This window comes from Poromitra crassiceps (assembly GCF_964638095.1).
Source record: "Poromitra crassiceps genome assembly, chromosome: 2".
NCBI lineage: Eukaryota > Metazoa > Chordata > Actinopteri > Beryciformes > Melamphaidae > Poromitra > Poromitra crassiceps.
This window is the reverse complement of record NC_139624.1, coordinates 98,673,870-98,692,189: the sequence shown is the minus strand read 5'-3', so window position 1 is coordinate 98,692,189 and position 18,320 is coordinate 98,673,870. Positions and strand designations below refer to the sequence as shown.

Below are 18,320 nucleotides of genomic sequence, written 5' to 3'. Positions count from 1 at the left end.
TATTTTTACACAATAAACTGCTGACAGTATCTTGGACATGGTCTGCAATTGATAAAATACCACTCTGAGAGCAAAGGTACAGGAGGACTATTGTGAATCACCTACATTAGTTCAATGACTGGCTCATACAATACCCTAATTGCCTCATATTACTATGCCAGGTATCTTCACAACTTTTTCCATGACACAGCAATGAGCTATTGCACATCTACAGTAATTTACTATTCAAGTCCTAAGTCAGAAGGAGCTGATGCACACCTTCAATCTCTTAAAGGCAGGTGCGTCGGAGATGCAGTACATATGCCATGACGTCTAAAGACGTCAATTGCGTTTTTTGACGGTGGGACGTGGATCAAAGCCTGATGCATCTCCTGTAAAAGTATGGGGGATTTTGAAGGTGTAGAAGCTATTTTACGGACCCATTAGGTGGCGACAGTGCTCTCCAGATTAGAGAAAGATGAGAAAAAAGAGTAGAAGAAGCCGTGTGGGGAAACGGAAATGCTGTAACGTTAGCTGTGCCTGTGAACAGCAGCCCACAATTGAGCCCCTCCGTCTCCGCTGCGATAGCCCCTCCACATGATTAGTTGCCAGAAAAGGAGCACGACACCAGCGTCTTTCTGAAAAGCCAAATCATTCTCAGCTGGAAGCGCTGGGAGCCGGCGCACAAAAACGGCGGAACGATGTGAAAATAGAGCTGGGTGTAGCGCACTTTGAAACGTGCAGAGCAAACGTGCAGCAGAGAGCCACCAGAGACACTCTCACGGAGGAGTTTGCAGTTGAGGGGGGTGGGGCACGTAGGGCACCATACAACACCGACCCAGACAGCAGGCTCGATGGACAGATTGGCAAACAAGCTAGAATACCTGATGCCCACCAACTGTAAATCAAGACCAGCAAGTAGGTGTAGGGTCTGCGCACGCAGGGGCCAGCGCTGCTGGTTGCAGCTAAAAAATATTATTTTGTCATCAAAATTCCTTTGTTTTCGCTCTTTTATTGAAGGAAATTATTTTTGAGGTGTCACTACATCAGAAAATATTAGCTTCAGAGTCAGTGATGTGCTTGAAATGCTTCATTTCACAAAAGGCTCATTGGGCTCTATTCTCCCACAGGCCATCGGCGCTATTACGGGCCTTAACCGCAAAAAAACGTGCCTTGCGCCTGTTTCGGCAAGATAGCAATAGGCTTTAGGCTGCCAAATGCGCTTTAGGCCGAATGGGCGTGGCGCAGTCCCAAAGTGGGCGTGTCGGCGCTAAATACCAGCCTAGTCATATCTTGGGAGCTGGCCTACATTTAGCGCTTTGCGCTTTTCAAAAGCAGGCCTATTCTTTGCCTTCACTGCTTCTTCTCTGTCACCCTTCTCTCTCTCTCTCTCTGAGTTCCCAGCATGCATTGTGTTTCTTCATTTCGCTACTAAATAGCCACCAAATGAGCCAAAATAGATATAAAAGGTAGTTCTAAATTAATGTGTAATGGTAACACAGCCTGCCATTGTCAACATTTCAATATTGGACCAAATAAAACCTCGAAATGAAAACACCACCCTATGTGAAACATATATGTCCTCCTGGGCATATATATACTCCTTGTCGAGTTAACGTGATTTAGAGAAGTAACAGCGGAACGCGCTTCGGAACGCGCTTCTAATGGCATCTGCTATACTGTCATGTCCGTCCTATAACTTGGCCCTATTTCACATTTAGTTTTACAATAAAAACACATTTATGCAATGACTTGACATAATGTAGGGTATATTTATGTGCATCATCCTTCCTGCAGCAGGCGAGAGAAAATGATATCTTTCTGGACAAACTTTCACCAATCTAATAGGCTATATTTTTCTAGCTGATGCATAGAACATTATTTTCACTTTGATCTTGCTATAGTGTAGCGTATTTACATGCTTGCAGTATTGAAACTGCAGTTAGATTGGTTTGAGAAGCATAATAATATGGAATAATAGCCTATAATGCAGACAGACAGGCTGGATGAAGGGAGGGGGGGGGGGGGGGGCAGAGCGTTTGGCTTTCGTCTGGTTTTGCGGGATCACTGGAATTGGAGCTAAAAAGGCAAGCGTGCGATTCGTTTATTGCACTTATCCAATGAGCATGAAGGTGCATAATTTTACGCCTAAAAGGCGTGGTTGTAATGCTTTGGGCTGCATCTAGCGCCAGCACGACGATATCAAGTGCGCCTTTCCACGCCCACTGCTTTGATCTGCGCCTGCCGCTCGGCCTAGAAACTGCGCCGATGCAACGATAGGGGCCATTATCTTAGCTTCTAGTTTGAAACGTCTGTTTTTAGTGAAACCAACCTATCTTCTACTGCTGATAACTAAAGAACGGAAAATTATATCAATAAACTTTTTTTTGCTGATGATACAAGAGAGTCTCATCGTTCTTTGGGCGCGTTCGGTGTTTACATAGTTATATCACACAATATTCTGTGGGTCTTGAGAAATCACTGAAAACGCTCTGAAAGGGCTGGCACTGGGAGCATCCGTTTTCCAAAAGTGGCTGGCACTCAATGAGTTAAAAGAAAAAAAGAATAAAACAGAAAAAAGTTAGGATTTGGCCACATTAAATATTGAGAAAATAATGGTCACAAGCTGTGGTGTGACTGGATATTCATCTTTTGAAGGTGAGACAACTGAGCTTTACTCACAGAAAGGGAAGTTTTTTTATTATTATTATTATAAGCCACTGAATTATTCTTGGAAGGGCAAGGCAATAGGCTATCTATCTACTGTATGTCCTTTGTGATTAATATACACAAATGAAAATGATGGAGAAATATGCATGCTGCACTAATCAACTGCTCTCAGTACTGCTCAAAATGAGGTTGTGGTATGTTTGGTTTGGCTTCAGCGTGTATATATGCCAGGTAAGAAAGCTATAGCAATAGCATTTCTAGTCCATGTAGGTCATTTTGCCTCCCTACGGAAATAATAGCATGTTTTAGTATTAGCGGCTATGATTCATTATGGCTGAATTTAATTACAGTAAGAGCTGGCCAGTGTATCCCTGGTTTTAGCATATTAGGGTTCCCTCATCCATTGCATTTGTTTCTCTCCTTGCACAGAGCTGCTAATCTAACACTCACTCAGATCTACAAAAATGTTTATTAGAGTCATATTTGATGGGCTTTAAGACTGAATGGGGTCCCATAAGCAGAGGAAGGTAATGCATTTTGAATTAATATCTCACAACACACTTGATGCATGAGCAAGTAGAGGAGGAATAATACGGGGAAACTCAATAACCCTGGAATGAGTAACGCCTCAAGTCCAATCATGTGGTGATACGAAAACCAATATCTGATACACTGAGATCAAACTGCTTTCATTACAAGCACATATCCATGTCAGATGCATTTAGTCAGTCCATGAAAAACCACCACCATTCTACAATGCCTCATTACATTTGGAGGGGGGGAAATGGTTAAGTCCATTGACCATGGACCAAAACACTTAAAACATATCAGAAGCTTTGCTGTTTTACAACTGTCTAACTAAAGGTGTGTGTGTGTGTGTGTGTGTGTGTGTGTGTGTGTGTGTGTGTGTGTGTGTGTGTGTGTGTGTGTGTAGGTGTGTGTGTGTGTGTGTGTGTGTTATATATATATATATATATATATATATATATATATATATATATATATATATATATATATATATATAAAGACTAAAGGTGAATGGACTGCCCACTCCTTTAAAACAAATAGCAGAAATGTAATCAACCTCTTTTTCCTACCTGCACTGTGCAGTTGAGCCATGCCACATTATTCAATGAAATACGAGGAATCAGTGTGACGTCACAACAACAACAAATCACCGCAAAACACCCGGAACCACGGCAGTTAACTAGTATGAGTTGTGCCAAACAAACTCACTTATATTTTGAAATTTTGAGTGAGAGCAAAAGGAGCTCAATAGTTTGATGTATAATATATGCATGTTGTGTTAAAGTTGTGCATGTGAACTGTTGCAGTTTCTAAAATGTACAGCGCACAGCTGGGGCTAGAGTGAGCACTCCAGGCTCGCTCCATAGGGTCCCATTGCAGTTTCCACCCGGAAACGCGGTTTGTTTACCAAAATGCTGCTCGGCTGATCCCTCGTATATAAGAATACTTGTTACTGACACACAATAGTTTCTGGGCCACCTGTTATCCATTTTAAATAGGAGGAAGAGAGAGATCTAAAAACATAACACGTGTGCGCGCGCGTGTGTGTGTGTGTGTGTGTGCGTGCGTGTGCGTGCGTGCGTGCGTGCGTGCGCGTGCGTGCGTGCGTGTGCGTGCGTGCGTGTGCGTGCGTGTGTGTGTGTGTGTGTGTGTTTTTCATAGTAGGTCTACACTCTCAGCATAGTTTGAGGACCTCGCTTGAATTATTCAATATCGGACCTGTTGGGGATGTCTAAAAGTCAATACATCAGCACTTGAGGAAACTGCAACAACCCCACATCCAGATAAAAACATCGAAGAAGATAAAAGCAGAAAAGGGGCAGAAAAAAACAACCTCTAAGAATTCCACAACTCTCCGTCTCTACATTAGAGCTCAATATTCAAGGGAGCTGAAATATCATTATTCATGAGGTACAGCATACAAAAAGAATATTTCAGATCTAAAGTTTATACAATACATTCAAATCAGCGCCATAAATGGGAACCTATAGCCAGCAGGAGGTGAGTGGTCATGTCAGTGGCAACAGTGAGCAAACCTAAGTATTAAATACGAATTTACAGGGAGCAAAGAGACAAACAGCTTCTGTTATAACTGTGAGTAACTTGTGAGAAGTAAGTTTTATGTACGATAAAGCTTGGTTGTGATAATAGTCCTACATACAGTACAGCAATGTTCAGGGCTGCAGCCCCTTTTCTTGACATCTCAGACTTGTCTTGTTCTCTTGCTTATTTTGGCTTGGACTTGTCTTGGTATTAGAGATGAACCATTATTAAGGTAAATTCAAATCACAATATGAACTTCTGCATTTCCAAAATCACAGAAGCTTAGGAGGAGCATCCAAAATGGATTTCCTAACAAGGTGTTAAAGCTTCAGCTTTTATTCATTAATTAAGTACAACATTAGTGTAAACCTTCCACCATACTCAAACTCTGTAAATCCTGCACAGACATGTATTTTTTTCTTTAACAAAATCACATTTCTTTAAACAATTTTTATGTTGTATAACATGTATGATCAGGAAAAGCAGCTTAAATCACAAATTGCAGTACTCTGTGTCAAATAATCACAATTATTTTTAATCATATTATTTCAGCCCAGTAGCTACTTGGTGGATGTTGACTGGACTTTTCTACTTTTCTCAGTAACGCAATGCATGATCCCTCCAAGTTTCATCAAAATCAGACCGGTGCTGTAGCACTTATGACCTTTCAAAGCTTGAGATTCTGACCTTTACGGTAATTATAGTGCACCCCATTAGGCCAATCAGTCTTAATCTTTTCAGCCTGGTCTCATAAGAAGGGGTTTCTGGCACAACTTCACCTCCTTTCAAGGTACATGTGAGAAGGGAAAAAAAAGTCTAAAGCATTGACAGCATAAAGAAAGGACATGAAATCAGCTCTCTAAAAGTGAAGCCAACACAGCTAGATGGCCGTGCTGGTGGCCAGTCCTAGTATAGGTCACAAGTTCTGCTTCCACCATGTTAGTGGATGGGACATGAGCCAAAATAGTACAGGTCATTTCCCACCCCTCCAAAGATTGTTTATATCATTTTAGGTATAGTTCTTATCATGCTAATGTACAGTATGTTCATTTTTCGGATACGTTTGTTTTTAAGTAGTTATTTGATGATATAAAAAGAGGTGATTGACAGCTGTGACAGTCAGTCAGTCTCAACCCATCACTGGCAACTCCTCTCATGACGGCCCTGCATACTTGTGTTCAGGGGATAGCAATTTGTCTTACACTTACTTGCGTAACGTTAGGACCATTGATATGGTTAGGACTGCAATAAAAGACGAGGGCTCTGAAAGAACTCTGAGGGACCTGATTGTCAAGAGAAGAGGCAGGGCTCAAAATAGTCAAAGCTTGCAATCAAACATCAAGCCTCCCTCTATCCTCTCCTGCAGGAGCACAAACTGAATGTCAACATGAGGACATGAGGCTGAAAAGGAGCTACTGTATCTCATTGATTTGGGGAAAGGCAAAATTCAACACAGGGAAAGTGAAGTTCAGGTCAGGATTCCGCAGGGTACTTGGTAAAGGATCTGAAGACTGGTTTCTGAGACCTAACCTACAAAATGGATGTGGTGACAAAGACAACCTTCTGAAAGGCACTATATACACTCCTCTGAACAAGGACATCAAACACATCAACATGTGCTTAGATGGGTTCCCTGGAGAAGAGACTTATTTTCAGCTGACTGTTCTGGAAGACAATCACAAAGACGCCCTGCCTGTAGAGTTCCTTAACTCACTGACGCCCTCTGGAGTGCCTGACCACGACATCAAACTGAAAGTAGGAGCTCCAATCATGCTGCTTAGGAACCTACAAGCAGGTCCTGACGGTCCTCTCAAGAACGGCACCCGGATGGTGGTGGTGCAGATGATGGACAAGGTGGTTGAATGCAAGATTTCTGTAGGAACAAACAAGGTGAAAGGATCTTCCTGCCAGAATTGCTTGCCATGACAGAAATGATGAGCTTCCCTTGACCTTTGTCAGACGGAAGTTCCGAATCAGATCAGCTTTCTCTATGAGGAGCTGCTGTAATCCTGTACTCATACAAACATTTCCAACATGTTGCACCCATGGCGCATCATCTCCAGAGTCTGTAAAACCATAACTCAGATGTAAACAGAAAGGTGAGTTTGCGGTGTCTCGGCTCTGCTCGTCAACTTCCTAATTTTGCTGCGTTGGCACCTTAACTTCCCTGTAGCCTCAGACATCTTCTCTGGGGATATTCTTCTCCTTCTCTAGGTTGCATCATACAGTCCCTGCATGGCTGCTGCCATTGTTGGAGTTGGTGATTGCAATGTGGTGGTGTGAGCTGATGGGCCCTACTTACCTCTTCTTTCCCTCACTGCGTGTGAGTGTTTTGCACTCCAGTTGTTCCTAAGCACTTTGCGTGTGTGTACTGTGTGTGTATTGTACATGCCTGGTGTGGTGGTAAATAGCTACTTCTGGTCTTCAGGCCCCTTTTTAAGCTTTGGTCCCTGATAGTCAATCCCCCACTCCTCAGTCTCTCTCCCCCTCTCTCTCTCCCTCAGTCTCTCTCGTGTGTGTGTGTGTGTGTGTGTGTGTGTGTGTGTGTGTGTGTGTGTGTGTGTGTGTGTGTGTATGTGTTAGAGATGTCCCGATACCACCCGATACTGGCCTATTTTGCTGTACTCGTACTCGCCCGATACTGACACGGCCGCGCGCCCGATGCCACTTTACACCTACGGCATGCAACATGACATTAACCTAGCAAGCCAGCGTCAGGCTCACACAGCTGTTAATGCATGCAGAGAAGCTTCACTATAACAGCCTGTTTGTTTGCATCTCTACCTGGAGCGCTTTGTGAGGAGAAATAAAAAGCTATCAGGTCAGTAATCAGCTGATAGGGCTACAGCCTGCACTGCATTGCTTCCCCATTCACTGTCTGACTGCATTAGCTCTGCAGTTAGCCGCGTAGCCTGCAACAAGCTATAAAACTTTCTATTCAACTTACAGGTTAACATTAGTTGCTCTTCTAGCAGACAACACAGTGCTGTGGAACAAGCAAAGGCTTACCAGATCGTTGTAATACGTGCTACGTGTCCCGTAATCCATACTGCCTTAAAGTTTAACGTTTTAAAAGTGGAACTAACGTTAATTTCCGTGGATTTAGCAACAATTGTCACAATTTCACTTCCGGTTTATTGGTTTTGCCTTCAAAATAAAAGCATGATAAAGTTAGTTTTTTACAATAAACATCAGTGGGGAACCATCAGGGCCCTCAGGGCCCTCTGTGAGGGCCTAACATGTTCTTAAAAAATAAAATTTAAAAAGTAATTTTATTATATTAATTCATAAATTGACAATCATCATCTAAACAAAGATGTTTCTGAGTAAATAAGCCCTTAAAACTGCCTCTTCAGTTTGATTTGGACTGTGAAGGGTTAACTGAATGAAGCCCTTTGTGTGACCCTATTAGAATTGTGCACCTCTGTGTTGCTGGGAAGAATAGCAGAGCGCTCTGGTTGGCGTCGCTCTACTAACTTCCGGCATTCCACTGGTTGCATTGTGTTGCGTTGCGGCTGAGCTCCGGTTTTGCTCCGTGCTCTGTGCTGCGCCAACACTAACCGGCTGCGTGCAGAGCACGTCACGGCTCTGCTCCGTCAGACAGCTAGAGTGACGAGACCCACAGGTTATCACGGTAAAATCGCGCGAGACAATTTGTATGTGGGATAAATACAACGACAAACAGGCAGAAGATCATTGTTCCCAACTGGAGAAGCAGAGGAGGGGTGGGCTTGCTTGGTGTTGTCCTTGTAAAAAGGATGTGTTGTGTCATATATTATTTTGTGGTTTTCCACTTCAATTATGAACTTTTCCTTATACATATTTGTCCTCTGGCTTGATATTGAATGCTGTAAACACCTCTGCCCTGTTGATTTCATGCCTGGCTCCGCCCAACTTGCTGCAGCTCTGCTCCGTCATCTGTGAAAAATAGAACCCTTGCGTATCTTTTTCGGAGAGCTCCGGATCGTCGGAGCTGGGACGGAGTAGACACGCAACGCAGCGGAGTAGGTGGGAGTTGACACACTGGCTACGGTTACATGAGGCCTTTTAATTCGAAATGAAATCATTCGAATCAAATCATTCGCATTGATCGTTATTTCCTGCGAGTTTACAAGAGAAAATAGTATCCAATCTCAATCCTCTCTAACTCACTGCAGTCTTTCTGCGCATGCCCGTTTCACTTTTGACTGAAAAATGATGCCTCTAGATTAAAGAAAAGACACTATGTGATGTTGACTTTTATGTAAATGTGCGCATTCATTTCGTTATAGATCATGACTGCCCCGCAGCTAGCTTCACGTTAGCTTGCATGTAACGTTTTAGCGTCACCACAAGCTTGTGGAGCGCTGCCTGTTGAAGGTAGCCACAACTAGCTAGCTAAAGTTAGCCATAGCCACCACAACAGCTAACGTTAACGCCAAACAAATCCGCTGCCTCCTCCCCACGTTGCAAAAGTGGTTGATTTGTCATCATTTGAAACTGTCAACAGCCACTCTGGAAGCGGCCATGTTTCGCTAGCTGCTGGGGCCGGGTGTGTCTGACGCGGTTTGACGCGTTTGACGTATCCATGTGATTCCCCCTCCCTTCCTGAAGTGTGACAGAGCTCTTCCTTGAGAGGGAGATTGCTGACAACGGGCATGCGCAGAAAGACCGCAGTGAGTTAGAGAGGATCGTAGAGGAAAGAGCGTTCACATGTATAGAAAAATACTTCAATCGCATTGAGAAACGAACTACACCACCCCCTTACATCGAATTTGACTTCACATCGAATTGGCCTTTTTCATTCTGCTTTAGGTGTTTACAAGATAAATTTGAAGAGGATTGGGATCGAATTCTGAGTTAAAGAGGATTGAAACTGTCCATGTAAACGTAGCCAATGATTAGAGTGGAAACGTATCGGCTCCGATGCCGTACCGCAGCGCAGACGGACCGAACACAGCGGTTTGATGTAATGCATTCAACGTGAGGATATTTTTCGAGTGACAGTAAAATTGACCAATCATATCATCCCTGGCATGCTGAGGGTTGACTGTATGACAGATTCCGCCCTCTGTGTGGTCAGCCCATGTCATGTGACTTGCAACAAGTCCAGACAGTCAAGACACTCCAGGGGCGGGGCAGAATTCACCATCTAGGCGCGCGCAGTCTGTTTGTTTTTGAGGAAGTCAGCGTCACAGCCGCGCATGGAAGCAATGCATTTCCCAGATTAATTAAACATTGAATGAAAAGTTGGCTTGGTTGGGAAGGGAAGGGAAGGGAAGGCCCACACCAGCTCTGATTTAGTTCAGCAAACTAAAACGAGAGGCATTATTTCAACACCACCAATTATGCTCGTGGATGGATGACTGGATCAAGCTTAAACAGAAGAATTCGGCTGGGACTACTGTCTCCTTTTCGCGGCGGAGACTGAGAGCGGCTCTTGGACTTAAGCACAGACATCAAATCGTAAGTTATTTAAACTTATAGGCTAGGCCGGCCGCTGAGCCTGTGCCAATTAAACTGTAGGCTATATATACAGCGCGAGCGCGCTGCCGCTGATGTGTGTGTGTGTGTGTGTGTGTGTGTGTCTGTGTGTGTGTGTGTGTGTGTGTGTGTGCGTGCGTGCGCGCATGCGTGCGTGCGTGCGTGCGTGCATGCATGCGTGCGTAATTATTATTGTTTTCAGACAGTATTGTTGTCATAGCATAGGACACAAGCCAAGATGGTAATTCGCTTTTTTTCCCCGATGGAAGGGGGGGGGGGGGGGGGGGGGGGGTTTGTCATGCATGTCAGGGGGCCCAGGTGTGAGAGGCAGGGTTCGCTACTGATAAACATTAAAGTAGTAATCTAACTACGAGACCCAACATAATGAACATAAAAACACGAGGAACCTCTATTTGAATGAAAATAGACCAGCAGAACAAATACAAAGGAGATGCACAGCTATGTGGTTTAAATGGTTGATTCATAGCATACTTCTTTATTTAATGGGAAACCTTATTTCCTTATTTAATGGGAAACTTCTGTTTCATAAGGCATCAAGAGAAGAGACTATCAAGTATAGGTGATACCCATTATGCGAAATTTGTGTGGTCTTGTGAAACCTAGGTACTTCTGCAGATAATAGGCTATACTTAAGAAAATGACTAAAACCCATTCTCTTGAAAAGTTATCTTTTAATTAACCATAAGGCGTAACAAAAACACGTTGTCGACCCCTAATTAAATACTCGGTATCGGTATTCGGTATCGGCAAGTACCCAGATGTCAGCACTCGTACTCATACTTTGTCAGCAAAAAAGTGGTATCGGGACAACCCTAGGTGTGTGTCACTGATGACATCATCAGTGATGTCACAATGCCTATGTATGACATCACTGATGACCAGTGTTGGGGGTAATGCGTTACTGTAATAACATTACTTTTGTCGGTAACGAGTAGTGTAAGGCACTACTGTCCCTAAGTTCAGTAATCATATTACAGTTACTAATCAAACACTTAACTCGTTACTTGCGTACTAGCAAGACAAGTATAGAGAGAAAAGATCTCCATTTTAATAGCAGATCCTGTGTCCCATCAGAGGGGTCACTTAACTGCACACCAGAATCACCCATGGTGCCAACATTTCAACTTTGTATTAGCATGCAGAACAGCACTATTAGTCGACACATAACTTTGCAGATAACTAACATCATGCATATAGAACAAGAAGTCATTTTAACCCCCAAAACACATTGACAAACAATTGACAAAAAAATCTACAAACAAAACACGCTACCCCAGGGCATGCTGGGAACTCCGTCCACTTTCCTCTTCCACAGGTTAAATTTCCCAGAAAGCTTTGCATAACTTTTTACAATCTGTTTTACAATTAAATCAGGCTAAAAAGTGTTAGATAGAAATAATATTTCTTTTTAACACAACATGCAATTCTGGAATATTTGAATATTGGACAAAATAAAATGAAATTTCACATGCTTTGTAATTGAATAACATGTCTCTGTTTCCTCATTTGTCTCCTAAATAATCTGTATGGTTTATCTGTTGGCATTAAGCCATGGTGGTATTTCCTTGGGTGAAACTCCCTGGGTGGCGTTGTCAGTTAGCTACATAGACCTGGTCACATTATGTGTCTATCCTAATATGTGCTGGAAGATTTGTTCATTTTCATTTTAGCCTAACCCTTACCTAAATTGTTTTACTTGCCCTAAACCAATACCTAACCTTTTCACATGATAAACGGTGAAAGACAAACTATAAAATATACCCAATTTGTGTTATACAAATCCAATTTGTGGTGGAGGAACGTAATCTTCACATAATAACATCTAATTTTTATTTACTGAACTACAAAGCTCTACACATTGCAGTTGCATTGCACAGTGCAATTATTAGTTGGATGTCGAAGGGTAGAACAGAGCCGATTAGATACTTAACTCATTCTCTGCCAAAGACGTACCCGGACGTACTTTTAACAATGGCGTTCTGTGCCAAAGACGTACTCGGACGTACTTTCATGTTTTGGCTGTTTACATTACATCAGACACTTTCCCAGCCTGTGACATTGTTTCAAGTCAAACTGATAAAAGGAACCCGCTAGTTTAGTATTTATGGGCGGAGCCTGTGGTCGAAACAGAGTCCGATCCAGAGTTCTCGGCTGGCGACGATGGCGAGGAAGACGCCAGCGTTTTTGTTATTGCTCCACGACGGAGCGCCATGGCGACGAAGGCTCCCCTTCACAGCGTTCTTCTGATACGTCGTCTGACACAGATTAATCGGAGGAGGAGAAATGGGTGCCACTTGGAGAGAGCGATGACGATGGTAAAAAGTAGCCTATTTTTTGTATCGCGTTTGAGATGAAATGATCACACACACAACATTCGAGTATAATTGTCACGCATTGTTTATAACTTATGCCGCCGGCATGACTCGCTTCACGTTTCCTCTTGCCAGCTCTCCCTCTCAAGGGAGAGCTCTGTCACACTCAAGGGAAGGGGAATCACATGGATACGTCAAACGCGTCAAACCACGTCACACACCCGTCCCCAGCAACCAAGGCGAAACATGTGTCACATAAACATTTCAAAGTTTACAGCACTAACGTAGCTATTGTGTGATCTTCTGTGCTAACGTTAGTTATGAGAGGTAACGTGACAGCAGGTAACGTTACAGCACTCGTTATTCCTGTGTGTGTGTGTGTGTGTGTGTGTGTGTGTGTGTGTGTGTGTGTGTGTGTGTGAGAGAGAGAGAGTGTGTGAGTGTGACCACATAAGGGTTCGTTCCATTTGTTTATGCTTTTATCAAGCTAAGCTAAAAATCCACATGGCAACTGTAAAAGTAAATTATTTATTTGATTTTGTGCACATATTTAACATACTTTGATAAATACTGCGGCCAAGCCTCATCTCTCAAGAAACCCCAGGGGCCAGACTCTCTCTCTCTCTCTCTCTGTAGCCGCTCACTGGGCGGGATGGACCGACACAGCTCCCTCAAATACATTCTCTTATTTTTTATTTTTTATTTATTTATTTGGGAAAACAAATACTGTATAATGTGTCTGATGTGTCACTGAGGCAAAAAATAAAAGGCTCAAAAGAGAGTTCTGCTTGAAACGGTGTCCTTCACTAAAAACCTCTTTTTCTCCTATTTCTGTTCCAAAAAGGGCATTTTTAGTGAAAACAAGCTAACTTCCACTGCTTGTAACTAAACAAGGAAACATGGTCGAGTTTCAGTTTTTTACAAGGGGTAAGAAGAGAGTCTCTGCTTTATTGTGAGATATGTTGTGTAATTTTATTCCTAGCACAGAATATTCTGTGGGTCCTGGAAGATCAGGAAATATGCTCAAAATCCTGGCACTGGGAGCACACAGACCGAAATGACCCTGGCAGAGAATGAGTTAACAGTGCATCTCATTTGATCATTAGGAAACTCTTTAATGATTATTTTTGCATTGAGCAAGAAATGTACACAGATTATTGACTATTTTGGCTTGAGTCTTGACTTGACTTTCTTAACTCAATCTCGACTGGAGCCGGTCTTTGAATGCAAGAGAACACATGTGTAAAATAATGTTTCTACTCTGTCCTTTGCCCACTGATAACTACCCCATATATGCTTCTGTTTTCATCCACTTTGATTCCCTGGATCAGATAAAGGCTTTCCCACCACCCCAGAGAGGCCCCCAGGATGCCTGATGAGCTCCCCCCTCTGTGAGCTCTTCTCCCTGGGTACAGTGTGCACGATGTCCCCCCCTGTCAGCTTGCATCACCCTCCTCTCCAGCTAAACATGGGGTGCTCTCCCCGCTCCCCCAGCTGTGCCGATCTGTTTTCGGCACCAGCGAGTGAGTAGATGCTACAGAGACTGACCTTTTGCAGCGGCGCCCTGTGCACTATGATGCTAACCCATTTGACAGTGAGCGTCTCACAGAATGCTAATGAATTGTCTTGCATAGTAAGACGCTCAGTGCGTCCCAATGTAATTACCCGTGAGACCTTGTCTGATGATGCTCGTGATGCATGTTGTTTGATGATTTTCTCAGCTAAAATGAATAACACCAGGTCAGTAATGATGTGGGTGAGGCATGCACATAAAAGTGTCTTAATGGTTATTGCAATCAATATGATCCAATGAGACTTGTACCAAAGCCAAAAGCTGATGCTGTAATGCAAATGTCCTCTTCACTGTAGCAGTATGTCATGAGGTTTGAGACCATTGAACATTTTTCAGTCACACTTGAAGGTTTGACAGCAACCTAAGTGAGTTTCTTCCATCAAGAGGTCCATTGCCATTGAGCTTATTGGAAGAAATCCCCTCGTGAGTGTAGCGGGGGAGCTGTGGCTAATGCCGCCTGAATGCTGCCTGGATGATAAGGTAAACTAAGTCCATCCATTACTCGGATGGTTAGACAGACTGCCAATTTCAGAGACATCTCTATAAGATTCAGCACATGGGTTCTGTCTGTTGTGTGCCTCTACCCTCATGTTGATGTGAAGGAGTCTAACCTATGAAAAAAGAGGGTAGCCTATGTCCCTAGTAGGATGTTAGAACTTACAAAATGTAATGCATTATGGAACCTACCAAGTTATGAAATAGTGGGGGGGGGACATTTCCATGTATAAAGTGAGGAGACGTGGCAGATTTTTTTTAAAGAAAAAGAAAAAAAGATTTAAACATGACAGTTGAATTGTCCCTGAAAGTGATAGAAATGTGCGTGCCCGCCTACTTAACATCACTAATTCAGCACAAGCTACAGATTGGTACTTTACTTTTCAACACTTGCAAATATTAAGTCACATGAAATACCCTGAATAACATGTTAATCACATCATGTTTACCAGTAAGTGTTTGTTAAGTGGATGAGTTGCTGCAGCATTCTCACTTGTTTAAATATGCACGTCACCAATTTGCGGTGGAGGCTGTTTAGTGTGAGGTTCTTTAATGTATGTTTCCACTGGCGTGATGTGACTGCAGCTGATTTCAGGCCAGTACACTTACCCGAGGCAGAGTGCCAAGGCATAATGAGACATTTGGTTGGGAAATTCAGAATCTGACAGAATGCATTAAAGCCAAGCAGACTGCAGATGCAAAGGGAACAGCCAGGCCAAAGTGATGACTTCCCATTCCCTACCAACTATATCATATTTCCCAATTCCTTGCAGCCAAACCAATTACCAAATTGTGCAGTGACTGTGCCATTGTCTGGACACAGATGTCTATTGTTTGTTATACATTAGCTGGCTGGATATATCTGAGAAAAGCAATTAGTGATAAATATTGTTGCTTTTTTTTAAATCTATAACCTGCTGTAGAGCTGTAGTGCTCTAAATGACTTCATATAGAAGCTACATTTCTGCTTAGTTTCTAGTAAGGTCGTCTTCGTGACAAGGCAGGACCTTGCATGTCACTCACACTAAGTCATGAGGTCAGGGTGTTCCACCCAGTTTCACGACAGCGTGCCCTTGTAATACCAAACAAACACACACTATGTGACAACTATGATCTCAGACAACAAAGAATGTGACAGCTTCTGCAGCTCTTGGGTAACATGGATTGCCCGTGGGGAATAAATGGATCTGGTTCTCCATATTTCTGAAAGGGTTAGGTTGAACTTGAACACAAGGTCAGATGTAAAGATGTAGCCATCATAAAAGTCGTTTTACATGCCTGCTCCCACAAGTAAAGGGGTGAAACTAGAAGCAGGCAAAACGAAGAAATCTCAACAAATCAATACATGCATGAAAATAAATAATGTATACAATACGAAAGGGACTACCTGGAGTTGCAAACATGCACGTTAATATAAAGTCCAGGCAGTTCATGTGGATATGTAGACCTCAGACCTAAAGGAAATATGACAAATCGCCACACTCAAAAACTGCCGTAGCGTGCCTGCTGGCCTATCTTCTTTAACGTATGTCAGCACAGGACAAAACATCTGCATCTGACAAAATAACAGACAAAAATATTCTCCCTCACAGTCAAATACAGGAGATATCTGGGGACACACAGATGAGACAAAACAATTTGAGATAGTGTGGATGCTTGGACAAAAAAATTACGCTTAGTTGAACTCCAACTGTGTCACAAACATGCTCATTCTGATTTAGATGATTTCCTCCAGCAGCCCTCGGGCAGAAAAGATAGGAGAACAATAGGCCAGTCAAAATGTATCTAATTCCAGCGGGAGACGCTAATCCGGTTCAGAGACAGCAAGGAAATGGGCTTGTGAGAGCAGACCCGGCAAATACATGCAGATGAGAATGATTATCCCGCAGATGAGCGGAAAGATGAAAACTGATTTAATAATAAGACCAGAAAATTCTTCAAGATTACAGGGATGTAGAGACCCAGCCGAGACCCATCAGGCCTGTACTGAACGGTGCTAACAATTCACTGAGCAGGAGCTGTCCACTCACTGTGGTGCTGAAAGTAAGGGATTATTTGATTCACGACATTTAGTAATGTACCACAATGACGACAAGGTTGCCAGAATTAGAAAAATGTGCATACCACTGTCATGTTATGTAAACAGTAACCATTTATGTAACTTTAAATATCAGTATTATTCAAATTCATACATATCTGAGGTTTAAGCTTGTATGATGAAATGGATGTTAGGTATAAAACTGTTGCATACATTTTTTACCTTCGTGTTACAAAAATGTGATCCAGCAGAGGCGAGGAGTATCATAATAACCATACAGATTCAGGCCTACAGTAATTTTGTCCATGTAGCCTCATATTAACTATGCCCTTTGAGTCTAAATGCCATGGAGAGGGTTTGGCCTTTAGCCATATTTGCCTGCCTAAATATGTAGTTATCTACAGCCCTCTTTTTGATCTAGCAGCTTGTAACAACAACAACAAGCACAGTTGAGTAATCGTGTACCTTTTCCAGTGATTGATTACAATGTAAATTACCTTGGCACACTGTACTCTCTACACATATCAGCCTAGTACATGGCAAAACCACTAAACATGTACAAGCACATACTTTTGCAACAGAATGTGGAATACATTCTCACACTGTATATCATTTTAATTTATTTGTAAACATCTTATATGGGCTCTGAAAAGATGTATAACACTGTAAAACACTGCTGTCTGTATAAAAGCTGCCAGATCTTTGGGGGCCCAGTGGTTAAGGCATTATAGTTTATTACTGTAATAAACTAGGTGCCCAAACACAAACATAGGGTAATACGTCAGTATTTACAGTGTGAACTGTATGTGTCAATCTGTGTATCACTGTTTCCCCCCTCTGTATTTACCAGAAATAAGGGTAACCAGACCTTGGAAATGGCTGTTTCTGCCAATGTACTGTCTTGCATATGTTACGACACATTCTTAATAAGCCCCGCTAATTTGAACACAATAACAGTCACATATCGCTTACCTTGCCAACATAGAGCGGTTCGTTGCCAGTGTACTCCTCCAGTACGAAGAACTGGTTCCATACCCAGCTGCGTCTGTGCCTGTGCAGCGCCTCCCAGGGGCCTGGATCAGAGCGCGGGGACTTCTCCAGATCCCGCCAGCCACTGGGATTCAACCCCCGGCAGCCCCGCTCCCACAACGGGAACAGGAGTGCCAGGAGAGTCACGGCTCTGCACACGCCTGAGAGACACCAACCCATCATCTGGGGCCGCTCCAAAAAGCACTGAGGCCAGAAGAGGAGCAAAATGAAAAACAGAAAGTGGGAAATGTCCAAAACCCTCTGGGTTCTATCCACACAGCTGACCCCTGTGTTTGGCCAGGAAAACAAGTGCACACAGACTCGGAGAGGAGTGCTTTGGTTGAAAAAGAGTCAAGCTCTGCGTTTAGCTGTTTTTGCTCTTCTTTTTGTCTTGATTGTAGACTGAAAGTGGGGTAATTCCCTCGACTTTGGAGCAAGGGAGTTGATATTAAAGCTGGCTATCGGGGGGTCAATGGCGATAGAGGAGCCTTCAACAGAGAGGTTGTATAATTGGCACCTATCAGAACAGAGAAGAGAGAGCAAGAAGAGAGAGAGAAAGACAGAGAGAGGAGGGGAAGAGAGAAAGTGCCGTCAGCAAAATTGCCTCTGTGACCGCAGTCACTTTAGACAGCGAGTAATGTGCTTGCTGATGCAATGATAATGACATTTT

The 18,320-nt window shown here is 43.0% G+C and overlaps 1 protein-coding gene across 1 annotated transcript in view; it reads right to left on the bottom strand.

Annotated features, from left to right (window-relative positions):
* The window catches only part of LOC310795836 (cadherin-7-like), a gene marked incomplete at both ends in the record, with an annotated part of 154,902 nt that extends 137,069 nt beyond the window's left edge, over window positions 1–17,833 (bottom strand). Inside the window, one exon of the mRNA XM_083657923.1 lies at window positions 17,594–17,833. Coding sequence (XP_083514049.1) covers window positions 17,594–17,833 — 240 coding nt within the window. The remainder of the gene's footprint in view (window positions 1–17,593) is intronic.
* Window positions 17,834–18,320: the final 487 nt, after the last annotated feature.